We start from the raw sequence: 23790 nt of genomic DNA on the forward strand, positions 1-23790 counted from the left end.
TAATGTTGTAAACCAGTAGACTTAGTGTTGTCTTACAGGAGAGGGGGACTGATAACATATTCACAAGTACAAATGATGTTTTTAAACATTTTATTTTTATTTCTATAAAAACAAATATTTTTTATTTAAAATGGGTGGAATTTAGATTCGAACAGTCAGAATGGTTCGAGCCTGATATTTAAATACAATGGAAACTTCGAATTATTTTCACCTACGTTACTGCTATTCATGGTTTAGATATCGGCAAAACTGCTAATAAGTTATTTTAGTACCGTTGAAACCGAAATTTTTACCCCTGTAACATATCCAAAGTCCGCAAAAATTCACTTTCGGGAAATATTTCATACGCAAATTATCTAGTTAAACCTATTCTATTTAGGATCTTCAAGATTAAAGGAAGATAAATTTCAAAACTGAAGACGGAAAAGTATAAAGGTAGCATCCAATCAAGATTTTAGTTACAAAGTTAATACACAGGATCACCTACAAAAGTTCTAATGTTTTCAAACGAAACTCAAACCTCGAGCGCTTTCATATAGTTGACTATTATTCTTTAGGAGAATAAAGGGTTCAAACTAGTTTACGTTCATAGAATTTCGTACCTTAATTCTGATATTTTAGTTTTGGTCTATTATTATCTTCACAGGCCCCTGAATGTTTTCATTAATATGGCGACTCGATCAAATTTTGCTGATTTGGCGTACCTAATTCCATCAACCTTTCGATTTTTAATCAGTGCATTGTTTATCTTTCATATTTTGTCAGTTGTGACCTATATTACAAATAACAACACCAAAATATGAATTCGATATAACGGTATTTTGTATCCTTACTATTGACTGGAGGGAAGGCAGCTAGTTAACATTTTCTTCTGCCTCCTCTTGGACCTATAGAGTACTTTTATCGACGATAAAATGAGGTAGACCGTAACGCCGCCACTTGGAAAAGAGCGAGAATGTTCAATGACAGGATTCAAATCAGCGATACGCAGATTGCGGGTCGAGTGCCCTAACCATCAGGCCATGCCAAGCCTTTACAGTATAGCTATGTTAATAACTGCAACCACCAAAAGAATATTTTAACTTTTAAACATAGCTTCTACTGTCAAAGTTATACTGACTGTCTCGTTCCGAGGAAGGTTTTCTTATTATGTTATGCTTTTGAATGAGACACGTTTATTTTGCTTACTCACAAAGTACTAAAAGCGATTTTTTTTTTTATTTCTTGGTGGCAACAGGACACGCAATCATGAGCACTTGAATCCAAAATTCGATGCACCTGGGCACTTGTACACGCCTGGCCCTTCTTCACTGAACAGTAATCTGTTACAGATATAATTATTGTTCTACGTACTTGACTTTAAAGTATTTTCCTCAAAAATTATATATTTTATAGATCCTACTAAATCTCCATTATGTTTACATTTTAAACTGGTTTAATAAGCCTGTCCAAATTTTCAGTTTTCACGAAAACAGAAATTAAAGATTCAAGCATGCTAAGGAATGAGACGTTTCTTAAATATTTATAGATCTAATAATATTACACACTTTTAGTGGCAGTATACATATGTTTCAGTAGTAGAAATGTGTGAAATTACTAATTAAAGTGAAATTTTCTGTTAAACATAAACGAGTTTTAACATAGTAACTATCTAATGCTATATTTGGTATTTTCCTAGAAGAGGGGGGTAGATATGGTCCAACAGTTTGCGTGTAGGGCTACAGATCCAGTATTCTCAAAGTTCGAGACGTGATACCCTCCACACTTTCAGCTGTGGATACCTTGTGTAAAATAACACTCTATCCCTTCATTCAGTTCCTATGAATCTCTGACCTTGCTTTGTAGTTCACATGTGCATGAAGTGAGTTCAGGTTGAAAATTCGCATCAATTGTATTTTTATTTTCACAACCAAGCTGAAAGATACGGAACTCATTATACGAAATGTGTTCTGTCGTTCGAAGATAAATATTTAGTGGCTAAGAAAAACTCAAGAAACAACTATTGGGGCTAATCGTCACCAATAACTTGCGTACCGAATTTTAAATCTACCGATTGTACATTCACTTCACTTTACTGCAGAAAAGAAAAATGAAAATTTCGTTCCGTACTTTTGACTATTCGATGAGAAAATAGTAGTCCAAGAGTTGGCGGTGGGTAGTGTTGACTAGTTCATTTTCTTCTAACCTATCAGTTGAAAATTAGGGACGGTTAGCGAAGATAAAAAACTGGGACCAACTGTTTGATAATTTTAAAATTCATACTTGGTTTGGTTTTGAGTGTGTGTGTGTTTTCTTATAGCAAAGCCACGTCGGGCTATCTGCTGAGCCCACCGAGGGGAACCGAACCCCTGATTTTGCATTGTAAACCCGAAGACATATCGCTGTACTAGCGGGGGTCATTTGGTTTTGATACACAGAAGAACAAGTCAAAATATGATCATGATACATATTTATCAAAACTCTCAACTTTATGTTGGTAAGGGCTACAGGTGCAAGTTATTATACACTAGCTGGAGTACCCATTTGTTGGAAGAGTGAAAAAAATCATCGTTTGTAACAAAGGACAGGAAACTGCGCTTCTGTTTTTTTCTTAACATAATAAGCATAAAAATACATAAAGGTACCAACACTGAATTAAAAGACACACTGATTTAAAGAATTATAACAACTATGGTTACATAATTGTTTCTAATGCTGATGGATATGAAACAATAGTAGTTTTCCGTGATTAAATAGGGGTGCCCCCCACCTTCTCGATCTTCCTGTATCGCTGTGTCAAGTTTCGGTGCTGAGTTATCAAGAAATGTGGAAACGTATAAGGATACACATACATAGGTTATCTACTACAATAGTAAAACCACCATAGGTGGTACAAGCCAATATATTCAAGTGCCTACCACACAATTTCTAACTGTAATGATTAGTCCTAAATATGTGGGCAGGGTAGGATGTCGGACGCGGATCGGAGGAACCAAGGATCTAGCAGCAACATGCTGATGAACACTCTCTGTACTTTCAGACATGAGTGTGTTATAATTGTGATCAATGAACATGTGACATTTCTCACTGTGGGTGTACCAGAAAAGCAGAATATAATTTTAAAGATATTTATATAAACCAATTAAAACATACTATAAAATGTTCTAAAATTAATCATTTGTGGCTTTGATCTTTTATTTGCCTTAAACCTGAAATGTCTAACTTAATTGCATGTGTTTTCTGTTATTAAAGTGTTTCAACGTTAAAGAGAATTACTTTTCATTACTTTAACAGTGTAGTAACACAATCTAAAATCAAATTCATTTCTCCAGGTTGTCGATATGCGCTGGGGTGTTCGGGACGAAGCTACTGATGATCACATGACTACAGAATTGTGCATGAACGAGATTAAAAATTGTCAGCGCGTTTCAATGGGACCAAATTTTGTGGTGAGCATAAAATAAGTTATTTGAAACTACTGGTTACATAATCTTATTAAATATTGAAATTAAAGTTATTTTGATGGGTTTTATATGTTTCTGGTTTCAAATACCTGCAATAAACGATTATTTTAAAACAATGCAATTTCATATGAAGTATGAAGTATTTCCCCTCGGTAGACTCGGCAGATAGCCCGATGTGGCTTTACTATAAGAAAATACACACACATGAAGTATTTTAAAGTTATTAACTTTAATGATAATTAGAGAGAATATTTAAAATCCTCAATAAAATTATGTCCCTGAAATTGTTGTTAACCTGATGATTTTGTAATGATATATCAAATATTGATATGTATAACCTGTTTTTATCATGTTATTAAAATAGTCCAACTCAAATACCGTGTATTTTAACGCATTTCAGTGAAACTATATGCAAAAAATAATTATATTAATGTGTCTATTATTATTCATAACATGTACGTTTATTCACTTGTAAGCTTAGGTTTAATATGACATCAAGAAATATGCTATAGGGCTTTTCCAGTGTACTATCACGCGATAGGTAATAAGCGTGACCCGCTTTACAGAAAAACAAAACAAAAAACATTAACATAGGGGTATGTATGTGGACTTACACTGATAAGAACCGTGTTTCAATACCCGTGATGGGAACAGCATATAAAGTCCCTTGTATCGCTTTGTGCATAACTACAAACAAAGCTTGGCATGGCCAGGTGGTTAAGGCACTCGACTTGTATTCCGAGGGTCGCTGGTTTGAATCGCCGTCACATCAAACATGCTCACCCTATCAGCAGTGGGGGCGTTATAACGTTACGGTTAATCCTACTGTTTGTTGATAAAAGAGTCGCTCAAGAGTTGGCGGTGGGTGGTGATGATTAGCTGCCTTCCCTCTAGATTCACACTGCTAAATTAGGGACAGCTAGCGCAGATAGCCCTCATGTAGCTGTGCGCAAAATTAAAAAACAAACAAACAATCCTCTAGTATTTCGCTTCATTTGGTTATGTAAGATCATAAATATTTCCGAAATCAAATTACACTTATTCACGAGAGATATTCACCAGCGAGTATCTATACATAAGTTATCCTTTTTTAGATGCCACGATGATATCTAACTTTTGGTAAAATTACTTTAACATCTCGTGCAGGTAGTCTTGTTTCTAACATGGTAAAGAATTGGCGAGAGGCACTTAGCCCTGTCATTATAACATCACGTATACTGCAGCGATTTATTTCTGTTAACAGATCACTTTTGTATGAAGTTTTTTAATGAAAACAAATTTACGTCATTTTGTAGTAATGTTGAGTTTGTGGTACCCTGAAAGCTGTGATAAGTATTGAAATTTGTATGATTTGCAATTTCTTAAGATTTGTTTTTGCTATCCATGCTGGGCTGATGTTATTGTTTACATATTTTAATAATGTTTTCTGTAGATGCTTTTGTGTTTTCTCGTGTTAGCCTTTTGAGATATACTGCTCGATTATTATTATTGTAATTTCGGATATATGTTTTCTCCAAGCTCATTTTGAATCATACGTTAGGCCTAAAAAAATTAGCTTATAAGCTGGTAACAAAAGCCCCGATCAGGTATAATTTAGGAGTGTTTCTAAGAAATTTAATAATATTAATTTTGATTCTATATTTCTGATAGTACTCAAATATTGAATTATATAACTGGTTGGTGCTGTCGAGGATATGTTTGAGCTCTTCCAGTTGGCCACTTCATCAGCAAGCACTGAAGTTGAACTAGAATTAATATCATTTAATCATATGTCGGTTACATACATTATGTATAGTACAGGACTAACTACCCCTCCCTGAAGAACACTTGCCTCTGGAGTAAATGGAGTAGGAGCTTCCAACATTTACTCTACGTTTTCTATCGTCACAAAAGATGAATAACCATCGTATAACTCATGCTGGTAATTGCGTTTCTTTTCATTTGAATATTAAATTATTGTACCATACAATGATACAGTGTGAAAACTAAAATGCTTTCTCGATATCCAGAAAGCGAGCGGCAGCGCATTTCTTTTGGTTAAAGCTATTAATTATGTTTTCAATAAGCTTAACTTAATGATCAGTTGTTTGCCGAAATTTTCTAAAACCATTTTGAACTTCTAAGTAATTTTGAAGTGATCTCTAGAAATTTTAATATCCTATCGCTAAGTATTATTATATATTCTCTCTAAAATTTTGCCTAGACAACTAGTTAAACTGGTTGGTCTGTAATTTTCCGGCATATTCGCTGTGTTTTTTCCTTCATGAATATAAGTAATTTGCTTGTTTCCTCTTAAAAGGCAGCTATGTATCTCGAATTTAGGGATTTGTTGTTTGTAGTTAAGCACAAAGATACACAAAGGACTATCTTTGCTCTGCCAACCACGTGTATCGAAACCCGGGTTTCTAGTGCTGTAAGTCCGCAGACATACTGCTGTACCACTTGAAGAGAGAATTTATGGATAGAGTAGCTAAAACTGTTAAGTGGTCAAACAGTCTTTGAGTAACTTTTTTTAACAGATTTGTTTGCAACTGGTCTTTTCCTAGTTCTTTTTTTATGTTTGTTTTATAGATAGTATAACCTCGGGTTAAGTTATTGTGTTTATGATTTTTGTGTTGAATCATGACTATTATTTTCCAGGATTGTTGTAGTGGGTGAAAAACCTTGGTGTATAAAAATATTGATTTCTCTGTATGTATTCATTTTCTTTAGGCCTGGCATAACCAAGTAGTTAGGGCGCTTGACTCACAATTTGGGGGGCGCAGGTCCAAATCCCTGTTGCACCAAATATTCTCGCCCTTTCAGCCGTGGGGGCGTTATAAAGTTATGATCAATTCCATTATTCGTTGGTTCAAGAGTTGGAAGTGGGTGTCACTACCTTCTCTCTAGTCTCTCACTGCTAAATTAGGGATGGCTAGCTTTGCGCGAAATTCAAAACAAAAAAACATTTACTTTATTGTATAAATGGTTAGTCCTGTCTGATTCTTGATGTGTTTTAAAGGTTTGCTTTCATTGGTCTTTAAAAGTTTCTGGTTTTTGTTTAATTGTGTGGACTATTTTGTTATTGTAGTGTAATATCGGGTATTTATTTGTCAGTGTTTTGATTGTTTGTGAGTTGTTTTAGATGAGTCCAAAAGTTCTTAGTCATTATATTCATATGTCCCAGCTATCTTGTTTTGATTATTTAATTTTATTTCTTATGATGTAATTTGTTTTTAATATTTGAGTCTCCTTTTTTGTTTTCTGAGTAATCTTCTGTTTTTAATCATGCCTGTTATATGTTTATCTTGTTTCCGTCTTGTGTAAGAATCGTGTGATTGTTGTTTTGGTGGTGTTTTTTTCAGCGGAATTTATCAGACATTCAGAGATTGTTTGACAATATGCATCAATATCTGATGGCTCTTGTACAATTTCAACTATCACATATGGTAGTAATTTATCTACTTCATTTGCATATTTAAACCAATTAGTTTTTCCATGATGTAATTTAAGTATTATTATTGATTGGTTATGATGAGGTGCGAGGTTATTGGTAGTTAATCATTATCTACATGATTTCTAACATAAAAATGTTAGCATTTGTTTGCTAGTTCTATTGTATTAACGCATAGATCCAGTATGATCACTTGTATGAGTAGGAGTATTGTCGTTTAACAATACACAACCAGAATCGTTTAAAAGGTTTAAGAGCCTTATTCCATTTGGTGGTGGTGTTTTACAGCCAAGCTTTTTGTGTTTACCGCACAGATTACCTATTATTATTGGTTATTTATTATATTCTATTAATTTATACAGAAACTAGGTATCCAGTACTTTGGATGGAAAGCAGTAAATACCAGCCATTGTTATCTGTTACATTAACATCTTTGGTAACACTGTCTTTACTATTTTGAATATCTCTTTGAGTAGTAGGAAGAGTAGTTTTATACAATAATGCTATGCCCCTATTGAGGGCATTTTTCTTTATTCTATGTACTAAGTTGATATATCCCGAAAATTTTAATGACTTTTGTTTGTAATACATAGTTTCAGTAATCACTGCAATATCACAATTAGTTTGTATTATAAGGTCTTGGATCTCGTGTCTCTTGGAAGCAAGACGATGTTCAATGTTGATATGAAAGTTTATGCTAAGAATGCGTCCGTGAATCGTTGTACTATACATGTGGTGTAATGTGGAATATTTATATGTTTATAATGAGTGTGATACAGTCTTGTTTGTTTTCTAAATTATGGTATAATGCAATGACATTTTTTAAAAATGTTTTAATAACATCTATAATTGGGGTATTATCTAATGATTGTTTAAGATTTTGTAATGTTGTGTTGTTGGTCTTTTGAATTTCGTCTGCTGTTATTTGTTATTGTTTTGTTTGCTTCGTATTAACTTGTTCTGTGTTAGTTGCGTGTTTCTTTCGTGATTGTTGTTTAACTACATTAGCGTATGTTGTTGTGGTTGTTTGTGCAAGAATGGTGTTAGAAGTAGTGTTTGTTGTTATGGTTGTGTTCTTTTTGTGGTTTGTTGTGTAGTTTTATTACTTAAGTTAAAAATTCTTGTTTAAGTTTATTATTATTATTAACCTTTATAGTTCGCCGTGTAGTATTGGTTACAATTACAGCAGTAGCAGTTTTCTTTGTACAGTTACTCGTGAGGTGGTTGCCTCCACATTCAATAGAACATGGTAATGACTTGTTATAACCACGGCCGATGATTTTGTTTCTTCAGACTTCTCGTGACTGTCTGATACCATTAGTTATCAATTCCTTAATGTCGTTTAGCGGTGTAAACTTTCGGCTATTCATTTAGTCTTTGGTCCCCTTTACGAAGACTCTGTCCTTAGCTAAACGTTTGCTGGTAGTTATAGTTGCTTTTAATTTATGTTTCCTTATTTTTGTAGCTAACTGCTTTTGTATGAACCAGTATTCCTTATATTACAATGACTTGTTTCGGTGGTTCTTGTCTATTTTGTGTAGTATTTGTGTTGCATGTGTTATTCTTTGTTTACTTTTGTACAAGGATGAGTCTGCCTTCAACCTGTTGTTTAGTGTTTATCCAAGGTTGTTTCATTTACATTTATTTGTTCGTTTGATTTTACAGTTTTAGCGATCGATACTTCATCACTATAAACAGTTTCGATTGAGCTTTGAGTTTCCGCTGAACGCCTAACTCTTTTTCGTATTTCTTTTACTTTACCTTGCTGTAATTTAGCACAACTAACTAGATTATCTAGGTCTAAACTAGTAGATATGTCTTTGTAAAACCAAGAAGGGTCAGGTTCGCTAAGACTTCTTCCTCATGTCAGAACTGTGGTTTTATTTACACGTGAATGTTTATAATGATACAACATGAAGATCGGAGTAAACAGCACTGCTCCAACCTCTTTCTGGGCAATGTCCATGTAGCCATTTGTATTAACATTTTTAGGCTGTGCATACGGATTAAATAGTCTATACTATTAATTTTGTTTTTAAATTAAGTTCCTAAGAGAAAATTAAAACTGACATAAGAGGGCGCCATATAAATAAATGAGAGATCAGACAATTATTATTTCTGATTTATTCAAGCATTCTGGTGTTTATTTAATTAATAAAATGTCTTTCAAAATGTTTTATTGTTATGTTACTTTACTATGACTTTAAATCTAAAAATTGTTTGTAGTATAATAATGTAAACGGTATCATTTTAATTATTTTAAATCCAAGCAATATTTGACATACGAAATATTAAAGCATCGAGCTATATAAAATTTCCATAGAAAATCTCATAATCCTGCAAGCTAGCCATTAAGTATTAAAGTTTTATTTCTTGTTTCGTTTGCTATTATTATTTCGTGGAAATTAATTCCAAAATTTATTTGAATACGAAAGAAGTTGCACGAGTGTTACCGCGTGCACGGTTTACAATAATGTTGAAAAAGCAAAACATGTCGATAAATTTTTTCTTGGTTTATGCTCTTTTAAAATAAATCTGTGATATAAACAATGGTATAATCGTTCCCTTATCAACGAAAAGAAACGTGCTCAGTATACTTTTTACACTGTCGTGATATGTCTAATGTTTGTTTTTATTGTGTCTAAATAGAAGTTTCAGAGCGTGATATTATATATGTGAATTATACTTGAACTGGATAGAAAACAAAACCCTGTTGTAAGAATGAAATGAAAAAATGAATGCTCGTTCCGTGTCTTTTCAGGGAAAGCTAAATTAATCCGCCGAGAAAACATTACGTCCTTTTTGTGTATATAACCGTACAGCGTGTGTCTTTTTAAGTGCAACTTCCGTACAGATTTAATTTTTATTTCTTCCTTTTTTGGGGTTTTCAAAACGTATAGACTTGATATCTTTATGGCATACACAACTTGGATCTCTATAACACTATCCTGTGTACATATTATCTTCGATTTATTGTTTGTTTGTTTGTTTTGGAATTTCGCACAAAGCTACTCGAGGGCTATCTGTGCTAGCCGTCCCTAATTTAGCAGTGTAAGACTAGAGGGAAGGCAGCTAGTCATCACCACCCACCGCCAACTCTTGGGCTACTCTTTTAGCAACGAATAGTGGGATTGACCGTCACATTATAACGCCCCCACGGCTGAAAGGGCGAGCATGTTTGGCGCGACTCGGGTGCGAACCCGCGACCCTCAGATTAGGAAGCGCACGCCTTAACGCGCTAGGCCATGCCAGACCCATCTTCGATTTATACAGAACTGTTTTAATACCGTGGAAACAAAGTCGTTATAACGTGTTTACCATGTTTTTATGCCATTTATGTTTTGCTTTAGTATAGAGCAGGTTTTATGCAGTACGCATAAATTTTTATATGGTGTACAACAGATTTTATGCCATAAAAACAAATATTTTATATTAATATAAGATTTACACTTTACAGTACGGTCCATGTTTTATGCAGTACATACAAGGTTCTTATGCATACACCACGATTTTATATCTTGAAGTATTGGGGCTTACAGTGGACAGCCACGAGTTACTTTGGATATGTAGCATTCTACGAGTCGCGGGAGGATTTGCACTCTAGTATGCTTGTCCTTTCATCTTTGGTGGCGTTATAATGCGATGGGCAATCCCACTATTCGTTGGTAAAGAGTAGCCCAAGAGTTGGCAGTAGGTGCTATGGTTAGTCTTCTCCGTGGTTAGCAGTTTAAATTAGAGACAGCGGAAGATATCCTTATTAGCTCCGCCATAAAGAAACGCGGTAACAACATACGTGAAAAACTTCGGGTTTAAACCAGAAACATCATATTTTTTCTATCATTCACATTTTTCTTTGGTATAATACACAATTAGTTTTTATACTATAAAGACTGATCTTTATGTTTTGAATGGACATCACCTTAAATAACGTGCATGTAGGTTTGACTTTCTCTTTCTTCTACTGTACCTTGATATGAATAATATTCTAATTGTTAAATGATATTTGTTTTGCACATACATTTTATTTATCTAACTACTACTGCTACTTGTTATTGTGTTTATTTGTATAAAATCGATAATGTTTTACAACTCAAATTTCCGTACACTGGAGCTTTCGCGCCAATTTCTTATTTCCTTTGTAATACTTTGCGCGAAATTCAAACCAAACAATCTTTTCTAATATTGTTAGTTTAATATTTGTTTACACCAATAATGCTGCCGTTGTTCAGATATACGATGGTGCTGAGTGTTTTGACTTTTTTCCCGAAAACATACATTCTAATCCTAGAGTGTAATTTTATTGTTTTAGAAATATAATAATTTGCTGGGGAAGATGACGATAACAATATTCAGTTTAGGAAACGGTACTCGTTGAATGTCTAGTGTAATAGATGAGTCACATAATAGAATATCTATTTTAAACGTAATCTCTTGCGAAAGGAAACAGCTGTTTAGTGTAAATGCTATATTTAATACTTCGGTTGAAATCTAACTATATATGTCACACATGTCAATTAGTTCTTTATCCATTTTTAAAAAGTTCCATTTTTGATGAGCAAATATAAAACTGTTTATTTTTTTATAGATTTCGTAATAAGAAATCTGATACTTTCCCTACTAGGGCTCCACGCAAGCCATCTTAAAGAGGCTGTGTTGGAATGCATTTCTTTTTTGTATTAAAAAAAGCTCTCTAGGAATAAGTCAAAGAAAGGTAACACTGAATAAGTGAGTGAAAGTACACGCAAAGGAAACAGGAGTTAAGGATTCTATTCTGTGTTTGAAAGTCTTTCTTATTTCTACTCTTCTCCTTCATTTCCCATTATTTCAGGTTTTCCTGGCACAGAAATACGGCTACCGTCCTATTCCTACTAAAATAGATGCTAAAGAGTTCTTGCTTCTACGCGATGCTCTAGTTTCCATAGGAACTGACGTCAGCCTTCTCGACAAATGGTATCAAGAAGACACCAACTCTGTTCCTTCTGAATACGTACTTCAACCAATCAGTTCAATACTGTTTAACTTTAATAATAAGGTAAATAATATGGATATATAATAGGGAACTAAAGCAGTATACTATTATATTTTTTGTTTTGCAACCTGACGAGGTAGTCCTTATGAACCACATAAGTCGAAGAGTACTACATAGAATAAGGTGACAACGTTAAACTAGTTCAACATTATCAAAAAAATACCAAAGAAAAAAGCTTACCTTATTTGGTTAAATGGGGTAAAATTCAGGTTTGTAATGAATTTCTTCAATGTGCATTTAATAATTACTCATATATATATATATTACTATTTAAGTGAAAATGTTATTTGTTAAAATAACAAACTTCTACTACCTGGTTTGAAAGAAACAATGTTTTGAAAACATTGCCATTTATCTTCATTAGGGGCTCCGAAAGTTTATTGTGGATGCCAGTAACAGAAACAAAATATATGAACTAAAGATACAATTATTATTGTTTATTTTAAAGCAAAGGCATATTAGTCATTGCGTTTTTTTAGTCTGCAAGAGGATCCGAACTACGTATTAATTCCACAAAGATATTATGTGGCTGTATAATGATGGCCTCGTCAGTTGTTTTCTTGTTTGTGTGATTATTCAGTTTCCAAGTGCATTCAAGCTTTCTTATTGGCATACTCATTATTCACTTCTATTACACTATTTTATATGAATACTTATAAAAGTATCTATAGGAAGAACTTTTTCCCTCCCTTAGAGAGTACCAAAACTACAAGCTCAGGACCAGGCTACATGGTGGGATACTTTATCCAAGTTACAGAAACTCCTTCGCAAAGCAGCACAGAGTTTACATACCGCTGGGAAACTCGACGACGAAGCCACACACAACTACATGATGTCAGGTAAGTATAGAGAAAACACACTCCTTGAAGGTGAATTTCCTGAATAAAGCGGATCGTGCCACGATTTGTTGTCAAGTAAAAATCAAGAATTCCATGTGGTAATTCAGTTTGATAGAAGAAACAAAACACAACATCAATGTTAAACGCTAAGTTTTAAATTACAGCTGGAGATTGATTTACGCTCGACTGCTGAATAATTCAATTTTTATTAACATTTACGTGCATGACCAAAATTTTAATGATCTACATATTGACAGTGTGATTGTAATTTTCGGACCGTTCGTAATGTTCCAAGGCATCGTGAGTCATTAGAGTATTTGCTCCAATGAACGTGAAGTTTAGTTGATTGATAATTCCTCCTTAGGTCTCGTATAACGCGACAGATTTTTAGTTACACCAAAAAATGACATAACATATGTAATTATATACTGTATCGTCCTATTTGTGTCTGTGTATATATATATATGGCCCGGCATGGCCGAGCGCGTTAGGCGTGCGACTCGAAATCCGAGGGTCGCGGGCTCGCATCCCAGTCGCGCTAAACATGTTCGCCCTTTCAGCCATGGGGGCGTTATAATGTCACGGTCAATCCCACTATTCGTTGGTAAAAGAGTAGCCCAAGAGTTGGCGGTGGGTGGTGATGACTAGCTACCTTCCCTCTAGTCTTACACTGCAAAATTAGGGACGGCTCAGGTTTCTCCTCCTGGTTGGGGGTTGTGCAGTAGGCTAACAATTTACTCACTTAAAAAACCGCAAGCGATTGCGGCCCTATGTTCCTTCGTGGAATCGAGAAGCATAATAATAATATATATATTATACACACTAGATGTTTAGTATTTACATTAACTTTTTTGTTATAAACTAACAATAAATTTTTATCTATATAAAATGTCATATTTTTGATAAAACAACTCTCGTTATACTGCTCATAAAAAGTGTAAATTAAGTTTTAAAATGCCAACGATGGATACCGCACACACAGAAAAGATAATTCCAACAACTTAACAATAGTTGCTTACGTAGATACATATATTTCAGATACAAGAAATTAAGATATCATAACATTTTAATTTACAGTCACCAAATGGCATATAAAAGATATCGTGAAAGTTTGACCAATATGCATTAAGTTAACACCCACAGAGAAAAGTAGAAAATATAAGATATAATCACGTTTATGAAAGTAAGTTTACAAATTCTTAGTAATGTTAAAACCATTTGCACTTGCACCAATGATATGGGTTGGTTCACAAGTCTCAAAACAAAATTCAGGTTGACTTGTTTCCACTCGTGGCAACAATGTTTCATACATAGTCCAATTCACCTATATCAAGATTTGTCTTGTTTTACTTAGGGTTAGTTTATCTAAGTGTATTGTAAATAAATACTGTATAACAAAAACAAAGAAGCACGAGCAAACCCTTTTCTAATCATCAGAAGGCATCATGTGATGACATCTGTATCAGTAAACCATTTTACAGAGAACATAAAACTAGTTTGTAATACATTCGTAACCAGGAGAACAGTGATTATTGTTATTATTTTCTCCATTTTACTCTTTGGTTAGTGGTAATACAAATGATTGAGTGTATTATGTTGAAACAGTTTTGGAGACTGACCATGTCGCTATGTTCTTTAATGCTTTCTTTGTTGACTTCGTCTTGACAATAGCCACACAGCACAGTTTCCACTTCAAAAAAACTATGCTTCAATAGTTGCATGTTTAAAGCGTGCCCATAATCAATCTGTTTTAAGCGTGCAAGATTTGAATGAGAAGTATGACTGATCTTAGTGGACCCTTACATTGGTAGTTTTGACCCCAAATGTATAGTCTTCACTATTATGTTGCGCACTATTGCCTTGGGCACGTGGGCAGATTTTGCCACAGAATGCAATGTCAGTTAAATGTTTAATATTCATTAAAAATGGTTGAAAAACGAATTCTTAAGAATGCAGACTTTTTATAACATTTAAGAACGGCACTTCAATTTACTTTGCAATACAGCAGTCAGATTATGTTAGTAAATAAATAATAATGTACTAAATAATTATAAATTTGCTGTAGTTATATCGAATTATTTATTAATATATATCTTTCCTTTTAACTGTTTAATGAAAAAAATAGCAGGGGTACGAATTATTTATTCAAGAATAATGTCGCAACTATATAGAAATCATTTTGTAAGATTAGAAAATAAATGACTTTTCACTAGAAAAATAAAACACCTTCGCTGGAGTGACACAAAGTGAAATATACATGAATCATAAGCATTTTGGCATCGGACTGGGGATTTAAGGGTCTCGCGTTAGAAATGTGGGGTTACAAAACACGCTTAACAGTTTCAACTATAAATGCATTATAAAAGTGACACTCAATCCCACTATTAAGATAACAGAAGCCGATTCAGACGATAAGGGCTGCCAACTGATTACTTCTCTGTGGTCCGTATTTCAAAATTATGGTAGGTATTTTTTATTTATAAGGGTCTCTGAGATGGACATTTCAGTAGGTGTGATCATGAAATGTCGTTCAAATAATAAATAAATAAAGAAAGAAACTTTTTCATTTTTTATAAAATAATCATAGTTTCATGTCAGATCCCATGTCACAACGTTCCAAAATAACCTTTAGTTTTCTATATAAAATCACTATAAAATTTACTTTGGTTTAGAATTAATTAATTTTTTAATATGCATTCTCTTAAATAGTAATATTAAAATTAATGATATAGAAATATTATAGCGCCACTTTTGTAATGGAAAAAGGTGAAATGAAAAGGGATTTTATGTCATATGATTAAGTACTATTGCCTTTACTTATTAATGATAGTCTATTAGTAAGAATATTAAGTTCATTTATTTATATGATAGTAATGTTCTTGTGTATTATTCAAACAGTAACGGAAAGGGAAGTGATCAACGGAATTTTGAATACCAGGAACACGCGAAGCCATTGTTTGGCATATGTCCGTCAAATTAACAATATCAATATGGCTAACTTACGTGTAGCGTCTCAGTTCATAGACATCTCTAATCGAACAGTGGATGCTGAAGCCCAGAAGTTACTGAGTAATCTGAGAGATGAACGACTTCCTGCTAAGATTGAGCATCCGAATTACATTAAGTAAGTTTACATATTTACTTTTATCTGCGCCGAGAATTAGTTTTATTTGTTTAACTTGAATTTAGTAAACATAACTACCAACTTGATTCTTAATTGCGTACAGACATTTGTACAGATATTTGTTAGTAAAATTAATCATTTGTCGTACTGTCAAATACACCAATTCTCCTCAAGAGTTATCGGGTAGGATTCACAAAATAATTGGAGGACAGATCAGAAAATGTATTAAACCATGGAGCAGATTTAAATTATCTGACTCTGAGTTTAAAAAAAAAGGAAAAAACTGGATACAGTTTTATCTCTCAAAACGCGATCAATATGAGTGTATCTGACGAAAGACACGCCTTTCAGAGGCTTCTGTGAAAAACTGTTAGATATTTTAAAAGTGTTCCAGATAAAAAAAATTAAGAAAAAAAAAAACACAACAGGATTATATGAAATAAACAATAACGCTATTCTTCACATGACATGTGCGCCACCTGCATCACTGTTGATCATTCCCATCGTAAAACAAAAACAAAACGAGTTTGTAAGCTGAACCACCAATGTGAAGGGTCGCTGTCTTCTTTCAGTATCTAACATGCTTAACTTTATATAAATATTTCACACGAGACGTTGCAAGTAATTAATACCGTAGGCGATTAACCACAAAGAATGAGTAACTAGGCCAAAATAATATAGCTGTTTTATTGACCAACGCTATATAGTTAAAACTAGATAGATTTAATTTACTTGCACGAAAATGTTGAAATAATTTATGTGAACTTTAGGATTAAATAAGGAAGTAAAAAATACCTATCATATATGCATATTCTGTTTGAATAATTTGTATTTATTCCTATGTTCTATAAGTTAAGATTCACTTTACCAAAAATGTTAGCAGTAATTAGGATAATGATGATAAATATGAATGTAAAAAATTCCAAAAAAGGGATTTATTTAATTTCGAATAAATAATTGAGGCGGATGACTTATGGAACCATGAACCCGAAAGGTTTGTGAACCAATTCCAGAAAATCGTAATTTGAGCTTTAGGGCTATGAGTGTGCTATAAAAGAGACATCAAATCTTAGTATTTACTCAGACAAAAGTAGTTCAGTAATCGGTACTGAGTGCTCTTGGCCGGTTTACTATTCTCTGTTGAATTTCGTAACATATTAATGCCAAAAAAATGTATTGTTGTTTTCTAAATTAACACTATAATTGTCTATCGTTTTTTTTTTAGATACATACTTTCCAAACTACGCATGCACCAAATTGTTAGTAAGTTCATGACTTTGGTGGTTATAGAGTCCCTAATAATATACAAGTCACAAAACATGAAACAAAGTAATCCCTTACTCTACAAAAGTTACTCACGTACAGGCTACATTGTTCTCGAGGGTTGGAAAAAATAAAATATGAGATATTATATTCTATTTAATTCGTTCTATGGTGTTCATTTGTAAGTATACCGTCTTAGAAAGCTAAAATCTGGGGTTCGATTTCCTACTGTGAATAAAACGCAGATAGCCCATTGTATAGTTTTACGTTAAGAAGCAACCAACCGATTCATTCAATATATAGCACATTTTATCACTTGTGACATTTCACGTATGCATTATTCGTTACCCAAAACGTTAGTTTTAATCTTAAGCAAATATTTCAAACCACAAATTAACATCCGACATAAAAGAAAGATCTCGTGATTGTTATAATATACTAAATGATAAGGCAAATCTTAGGAAAGTAAAATGGGAATAAATGCCTCGTGTCCTAGGTATGTTTACTATGAAGACTGATTGTTTGTTTTGGAATTAAGCACAAAGCTACACAGTGAACTATCCATTCTCTGTCCACCAAGGGTATTGAAACTAGTTTCTAGCGTCGTAAATTCGCCAACATCCGCTATCCTATTGTAGGGGGGGGGGGGGGGGGGGGTATTGTTTGTTTTTGAATTTAGCGCAAAACTACACGAGGGTTATCTGTGCTAGCCGTCCCTAATTTTGTAGTGTAAAACTAGAGGGAAGACAGCTAGTCATCACTACCCGCCGTCAATTCTTTTAACAGCGAATATTATAACGCCCCCGTAATACGTGATCAGATTTTTTTTTTTTTTAATGTAATGTATTATCTTCTCTTTACTGTAGGGCCAGGCATGGCCAAGCGTGTTAAGGCGTTCGACTCGTAATCTGAGGGTCGCGGGTTCGCATCCCGGTCGCGCGAAACATGCTCGCCCTTTCAGCCGTGGGGGGCGTTATAATGTGACGGTCAATCCCACTATTCGTTGGTAAAAGAGTAGCCCAAGAGTTGGCGGTGGGTGGTGATGACTAGCTGCCTTCCCTCTAGTCTTACACTGCTAAATTAGGGACGGCTAGCACAGATAGCCCTCGAGTAGCTTTGTGCGAAATTCAAACAAAACAAACAAATCTTTACTGTAGACCAAATCTGAATTCATGAACTTCCCTAGTGCTAAGGCCGTTCACAACTTATAATATACACATGCTGTTTGAAGTTAAGCACAAAGCAACACAATGCTCATCACGAGTATCGAAACCCGGTTTCTAGCGTTGCAAGTTCGGAGACATACCGCTTTGCCACTGGGGGGGGGGCAACAAATGCTAGCCCAGGCATAAGTGTTCAAAAGTTATGGCACTTGTATAAAGTTATCAAGGGATTGGTTTAACCATATATTTTCATGCTTAATTTTATATTCCTGTATAGGTACACTGTGGAATGGAGTGGAAAGGATGGATTGAATCCAGAAGCTCACAAAGATTATCTTAAGCACTTCACGTCTCACTTCTACAGGCATATTATCAAACTCGTGGACCGCGCCATGAGGAAAGAAGACCTCAGTTCCCAAGGTCAAATCGTAACTGAAATCCTTCAACATCTTCACGCATGTAATAACGCTGTTCAAATATTCCAGGGGAGGAAGGAAGAACTGGAAGCCATACGACAATATATTAAAGGCTCTTCTGACCAACCATATATTTTACACGGCGAGGGAGGGTGTGGAAAGACATCTTTATTAGCTAAGGCCGCTAGTATGGTTCCTTTGTGGTGTGGCCAAGAAATAAAACCTGTCATTATCTTGCGCTTTCTCGGGACTACGCCCGATAGTTCCAGTATTGTTCCTATGTTGACTAGTATCTGCGAACAGATATCCTACAATTTCATCCTTCCCTGGACAGATATACCTGATGATCTTGTTCCTCTTATTGCATTCCTGAAGCGACTTCTTGCCCAAGTAACAAAAGAACAACCTCTGTATATTTTTATTGACTCTATTGACCAACTGTCCGGACCGAATGAGGCTAATAAACTATCCTGGTTGCCCACACACCTTCCACCTTACGTTAAAATGGTAGTTTCCTCAGTATCTGGTGATAGTAAAGATTACCGGCTTATTCAACGCATGCTAGAGAACAGTGAACAATTCTTGGAAGTGAAGCCTTTGGGAGTAGACTTAGCCATCACTGTAATCCAATCTTGGTTAAAGGGAGTTTGTCGGGACTTAAATGCTTACCAATGGAAAGTGGTTCGTAGTGCTCTTGTGCGCTGTAGTCTACCAATTTTTGTCAAATTAGTATTTGCAGAAATCTGTCGATGGAAATCTTATTCCAAAGCAACAGAAACTACATTAGCATCAACTGTTATGGACAGTATTATGAAATTATTGGATAGGATTGAGATGCAGCATGGTAAAACACTTGTATTTCATGCACTAGCTTACATAACAGCCTCAAAGAGTGGGCTGAGTGAGAGTGAGTTAGAAGATCTCATATCTCTAGATGATAAAGTTCTGGATGACATATACCAGTATCATCTTCCACCAGTTCGACGTATCCCACCCTTGCTTTGGACAAGAATCAGAAATGATCTTCCCAATTATCTCACTGAAAGAGAGGCAGATGGTGTAAGTGTTCTCAACTGGTATCATCGACAATTTCGTGAGGCTGCATTGGAAAGATACTTTAAAAACCTTAATGCAGTCAGCTATTTCCACTCCTGCATAGCTGATTATTTTCTTGGGATCTGGGGTGGAGGAAATCCCAAACCTTTCAAATACACAGAAATACAGAGACATCGGTTTGGCATTAGTGGCAAAGAAGGCCAAGCAGACCGAAAAGTACCATTGCAGCCTTTAGTATTTTACAGCAATGATGGAAGAGTTGCTCGGTACAACCTTCGTAAGTTTGGAGAAATGGCTTTCCATTTAATTCGTTCACGAAGATTTGATGATCTTTTTGAGCATGTCCTGTTCAACTATCAGTGGCTCCACAGCAAAATGAGCAGCTGTCCAATTCAAGCAGTAGTGGCCGACTTTGAAGATGCAAGAGAATACCTTACTGAAAAAGAGGCTATGAGGGAAGTGATTCTCGTTGCAGATGCCATACGGCTTGGTGGAGCAATACTTAGTCAGTATCCTCATATGCTAGCATCACAAGTTGTTGGTAGACTCTTGCCAGTAAAAGATATGCATAAAAACGTAAGTTCTTTAATTAAACAGTGTGATGAGCTTGGCCCACAACACTGTGCACTAATTCCAGCATACCATTGCCTTCATACTCCAGGTGGACCTCTGAAATATTCTCTTGAGGGGCATCAATTTGCTATTTTTGGATTTGCTCTAACATCTGATCTCCGTTATGTGCTGTCTGTATCCAATAGGTTTATCATGTGGGACTTGTCAACGGGAGAAGTGACAAGAGACATCAATCCAAATATTCAAGGCATCATGCAAACATTAGCTCTCAGTCCTGATGACAAGTTTGCAGTTACGTTCACAAACTATGACGAAATATTAATCCTTAATCTACTAATAGGTGAAGTTCAAAGTTTGAAAGAAACATTTCCTCCTGAAGAACATCTGGTAGGTGTTTCTATAACAGAAACATTTTTAGCTGTTTGGACTGAGAAAAACTGGTGTATTTTCTCACTAGCTACTGGGAAAAAAAAGGATTCCCGGGAACTTCTGGACGTCAATTACTCAATTATATCTGTGATATTTGTCAGTTTAGCCGAGTATCATATTGCACTTAGGGCTTCAGATGGTGAAGAATGTGATATCATGCTTTGTACTGTAATTAGAGGTAGAAAACTAACTGATCTGAAACTATGTGGAGGTCTTGTGTTTAACAAAGAAAAGGATTTGGTGTTTATTAGTGAGCGAAATGATTCAGGGTATGATGTTATGGTGTATAAAATTCATACAGATGGGTGGATATATGAACAAAATATAGCTACCAATGCAAACAGAGTTCTAGAGCTTAGTCTAACACCTGAAGATAGATTTCTTGTTGCAATTCAAGTGTGTGGTTTCACCCTCTGGGATCTCAATGAAAACAGAAAACTAACTTTAGAACTACCTCACGGAGTGCGAAATATTTCTACAAAACCTCTACATTCCCAGAGCAGTTTGGTTCTTACAAGGTACAATCAGTATGCAATTGGTGGTGTAAGGAAAAATTTGTATGTGTGGGACACTACAGAAGGTCAGATACTTAAAGTTCTAGATGCTCATTTTGGAAGAATTCTTCATCTTGAACCTTTGATAATCGATGAGTTCAATGGCATTGTGTCCTCTTCCATTGATCGCACAATTAAAGTGTGGAACATTAACAATATTTTTGAACAAGTTCATCTAATGGATCGTATGGAAATGCCAATCGATTCCATCAGTATTTCTAAAACTGGTGAAATTGCTATCACGGTAACTCGAAGTTGTGTTGGTATTTGGTGTCTTAGTACCGGAAAATTATGGGCAAAATTGGCTGATAGTCCCGTTGGAGCCATAGTTACTCATGCTGTAATAACAAACAACTCTCGTTACGTTGTAAGTGTGGAAACTGGTCATGTTTTGCTATGGAGTTTGGAAAAGGCTTGCGTTGCGTGGCGTCACGAACAGAAGAACGTACGCCAGTTGCTTTTAATGATGGAAGACACGCGAGTTCTGGCTGTTTCTTTGATCACAGATTCAGAGGCAAAGTGTGTTGTGCGAAAACTTCCAGAAGGAAATATAGCATACTCCTTCAACTTTCCAGTTCTTCTATTTAAAGCAGCTGTAATTTCAACAGATGGTCATTATCTCGTATTAGTTAGCATGGAGAAAGGACGTGAATGCATTTCCGTCCACCAAGTTAAAAATGGAGTTTTACTTCATAAGATCCCTCTAAAGCTTAACCTTATACGTGGATTCTCCCACATTTGTGCTTATCCTGCTAAGGGCTATCTTATAGCATTAGTTGGAACAGACAGATCGCATGTTATTGATGTCAAAACGAGAAAATTTGTCAGATCAGTCAACAAGTGGAATGGATGTTCTACTACAGAGGGGAAGTATGGTCTATATGCACCTTCAAGAGGAGGACTCGAGCTGCTAGAACTCCGCCATGGGAACACAGTACACATGCTTCTTCCTCGTGTAAGTGAAGGTGTCTTTAGTGTCACAACATTATTTACAACCAATAATGAATACGTAGTTTATTATCACAGCGGCAGAAAAACCATTCGGCTTTTCCGTGTAACTGATGGGAAAATGATCGCTAATTACCGGTTGTCAGCAGAGAGCAGCTGTATCAATAGCACTCCTGACGGTAAGTCTCTAGTGGTAGGCGCGGTGGATGGAAGTGTGATTGTGCTGGTCATTGTCGACCCCATGAACCCCGAATGTCAGGAGCATCTTATGTCATTGCCCAGCAGAACAAGCGATGGACCACACGTTGGAAAATCCATTATGACATTTAGAACTACTGCTCATATGATAGCGATTGCAGCTCGCTCCAAACTATCGGGACAGGATGACAATCAGCCGTCAAGAACATGCGTTTTATCGTAATGTACTACTGTTGTAAGCCTTAATTAATCGTTACGTAATCCAAGGTACATTTTTCAAACTTAGAATAAGAAGCCGCTTTCTGGAGTATGACGGAAGAATTTCAGTTAGACGTTTTGAAGTTAAAGTACAGAGGTTATATTGTAATAAAGTGGTCTTTAAAACTATTTAAATATTCTTACAGTGAAACACTGATGATAGTTAAGAATATTTCTAACGTATGAAGCACACTATATGAAGCTACACATTTATGTCATTTTCTAAAATTATAACGAAAATTTCATGTTCACCAAATTATAAAACTGTACAAAAACATTTTCATTTTACTCGCAAAGAGTATTATAGTTAGTACAGGCCAGTTTACTTTTGGTATATTTTATTGAATAAACTTATCCATAAGAGAATGTATATCATTTACGCTGTCTGCTCCAAACAACCATATTGCAACATTATGATCAGAAAGCTACATCACGGCACAACTATTTCTTAGTTCTTTACTCGGCTTTCTTGTAAACTTTATGACAGAGTCGCATATAAAAAGGTGAAGGTCAAAGGTCACGTACAAAATGAAACATTTTCCATGTTTGCAAGCTTATTGATTTTTATTTTCTAATGAACGAAACGGTTTAAAAGTGTTGTGGTTTCTCCATGGAAATAAATTGACGAGGCTGAAAAATAAAACAGAAAATTGAAAGTACTGCGAGAAATCAGACTTTTTATTTCGACGTTATATTTTCAGTCGCAGAAAATTAAAACAGGACAAGTGACAACAATATCATGTGTAATGTGTTTGAATAAAATACCAAATATCTTTTCTCTCTCTCACGTGATACGAAATATGATAAGTAAACTTTTACAAATTAGAATGCTTTGCGTACACACATACTCTATGAAAGTCCGCACTTCCATTGTTTTCTCCCCTGGCATCAGTAGGTTATACAAACCATAATCGTGCTTTACGCTGAATTGCTCTCATAAATTTCATCACTTTTCAAAGACTTTCTAAACACTGTCAGAATGTTTTTAAGCACTTCTTAGAAGTTAAAATCTACATCAAAATCAATCGAATTCCACTGAAATTTTATAAAATTTCCGTTTCATA

General features: G+C 35.0%; 1 protein-coding gene across 3 annotated transcripts in view; it reads left to right on the forward strand.

The window, feature by feature from the left end:
* Positions 1–23365, forward strand: part of LOC143230335 (NACHT and WD repeat domain-containing protein 2) — a 46024-nt gene extending 22659 nt beyond the window's left edge. The window contains exons 3-7 of one of the 3 annotated variants that reach the window (XM_076463726.1): positions 3312–3428; positions 11705–11908; positions 12600–12744; positions 15643–15868; positions 18572–23364. In XM_076463726.1, coding sequence (XP_076319841.1) covers positions 3312–3428; positions 11705–11908; positions 12600–12744; positions 15643–15868; positions 18572–22691 — 4812 coding nt within the window. In that variant the 3' untranslated portion in view covers positions 22692–23364. Of the gene's footprint in view, positions 1–3311; positions 3429–11704; positions 11909–12599; positions 12745–15143; positions 15207–15642; positions 15869–18571 lie in introns of those variants that run through there. The other 2 variants (XM_076463725.1, XM_076463727.1) reach the window with 2 other exon arrangements.
* Positions 23366–23790: the final 425 nt, after the last annotated feature.

The sequence above is a fragment of the Tachypleus tridentatus genome, chromosome 10 (assembly GCF_004210375.1).
Source record: "Tachypleus tridentatus isolate NWPU-2018 chromosome 10, ASM421037v1, whole genome shotgun sequence".
In the NCBI taxonomy this organism is placed as follows: Eukaryota; Metazoa; Arthropoda; class Merostomata; order Xiphosura; family Limulidae; genus Tachypleus; species Tachypleus tridentatus.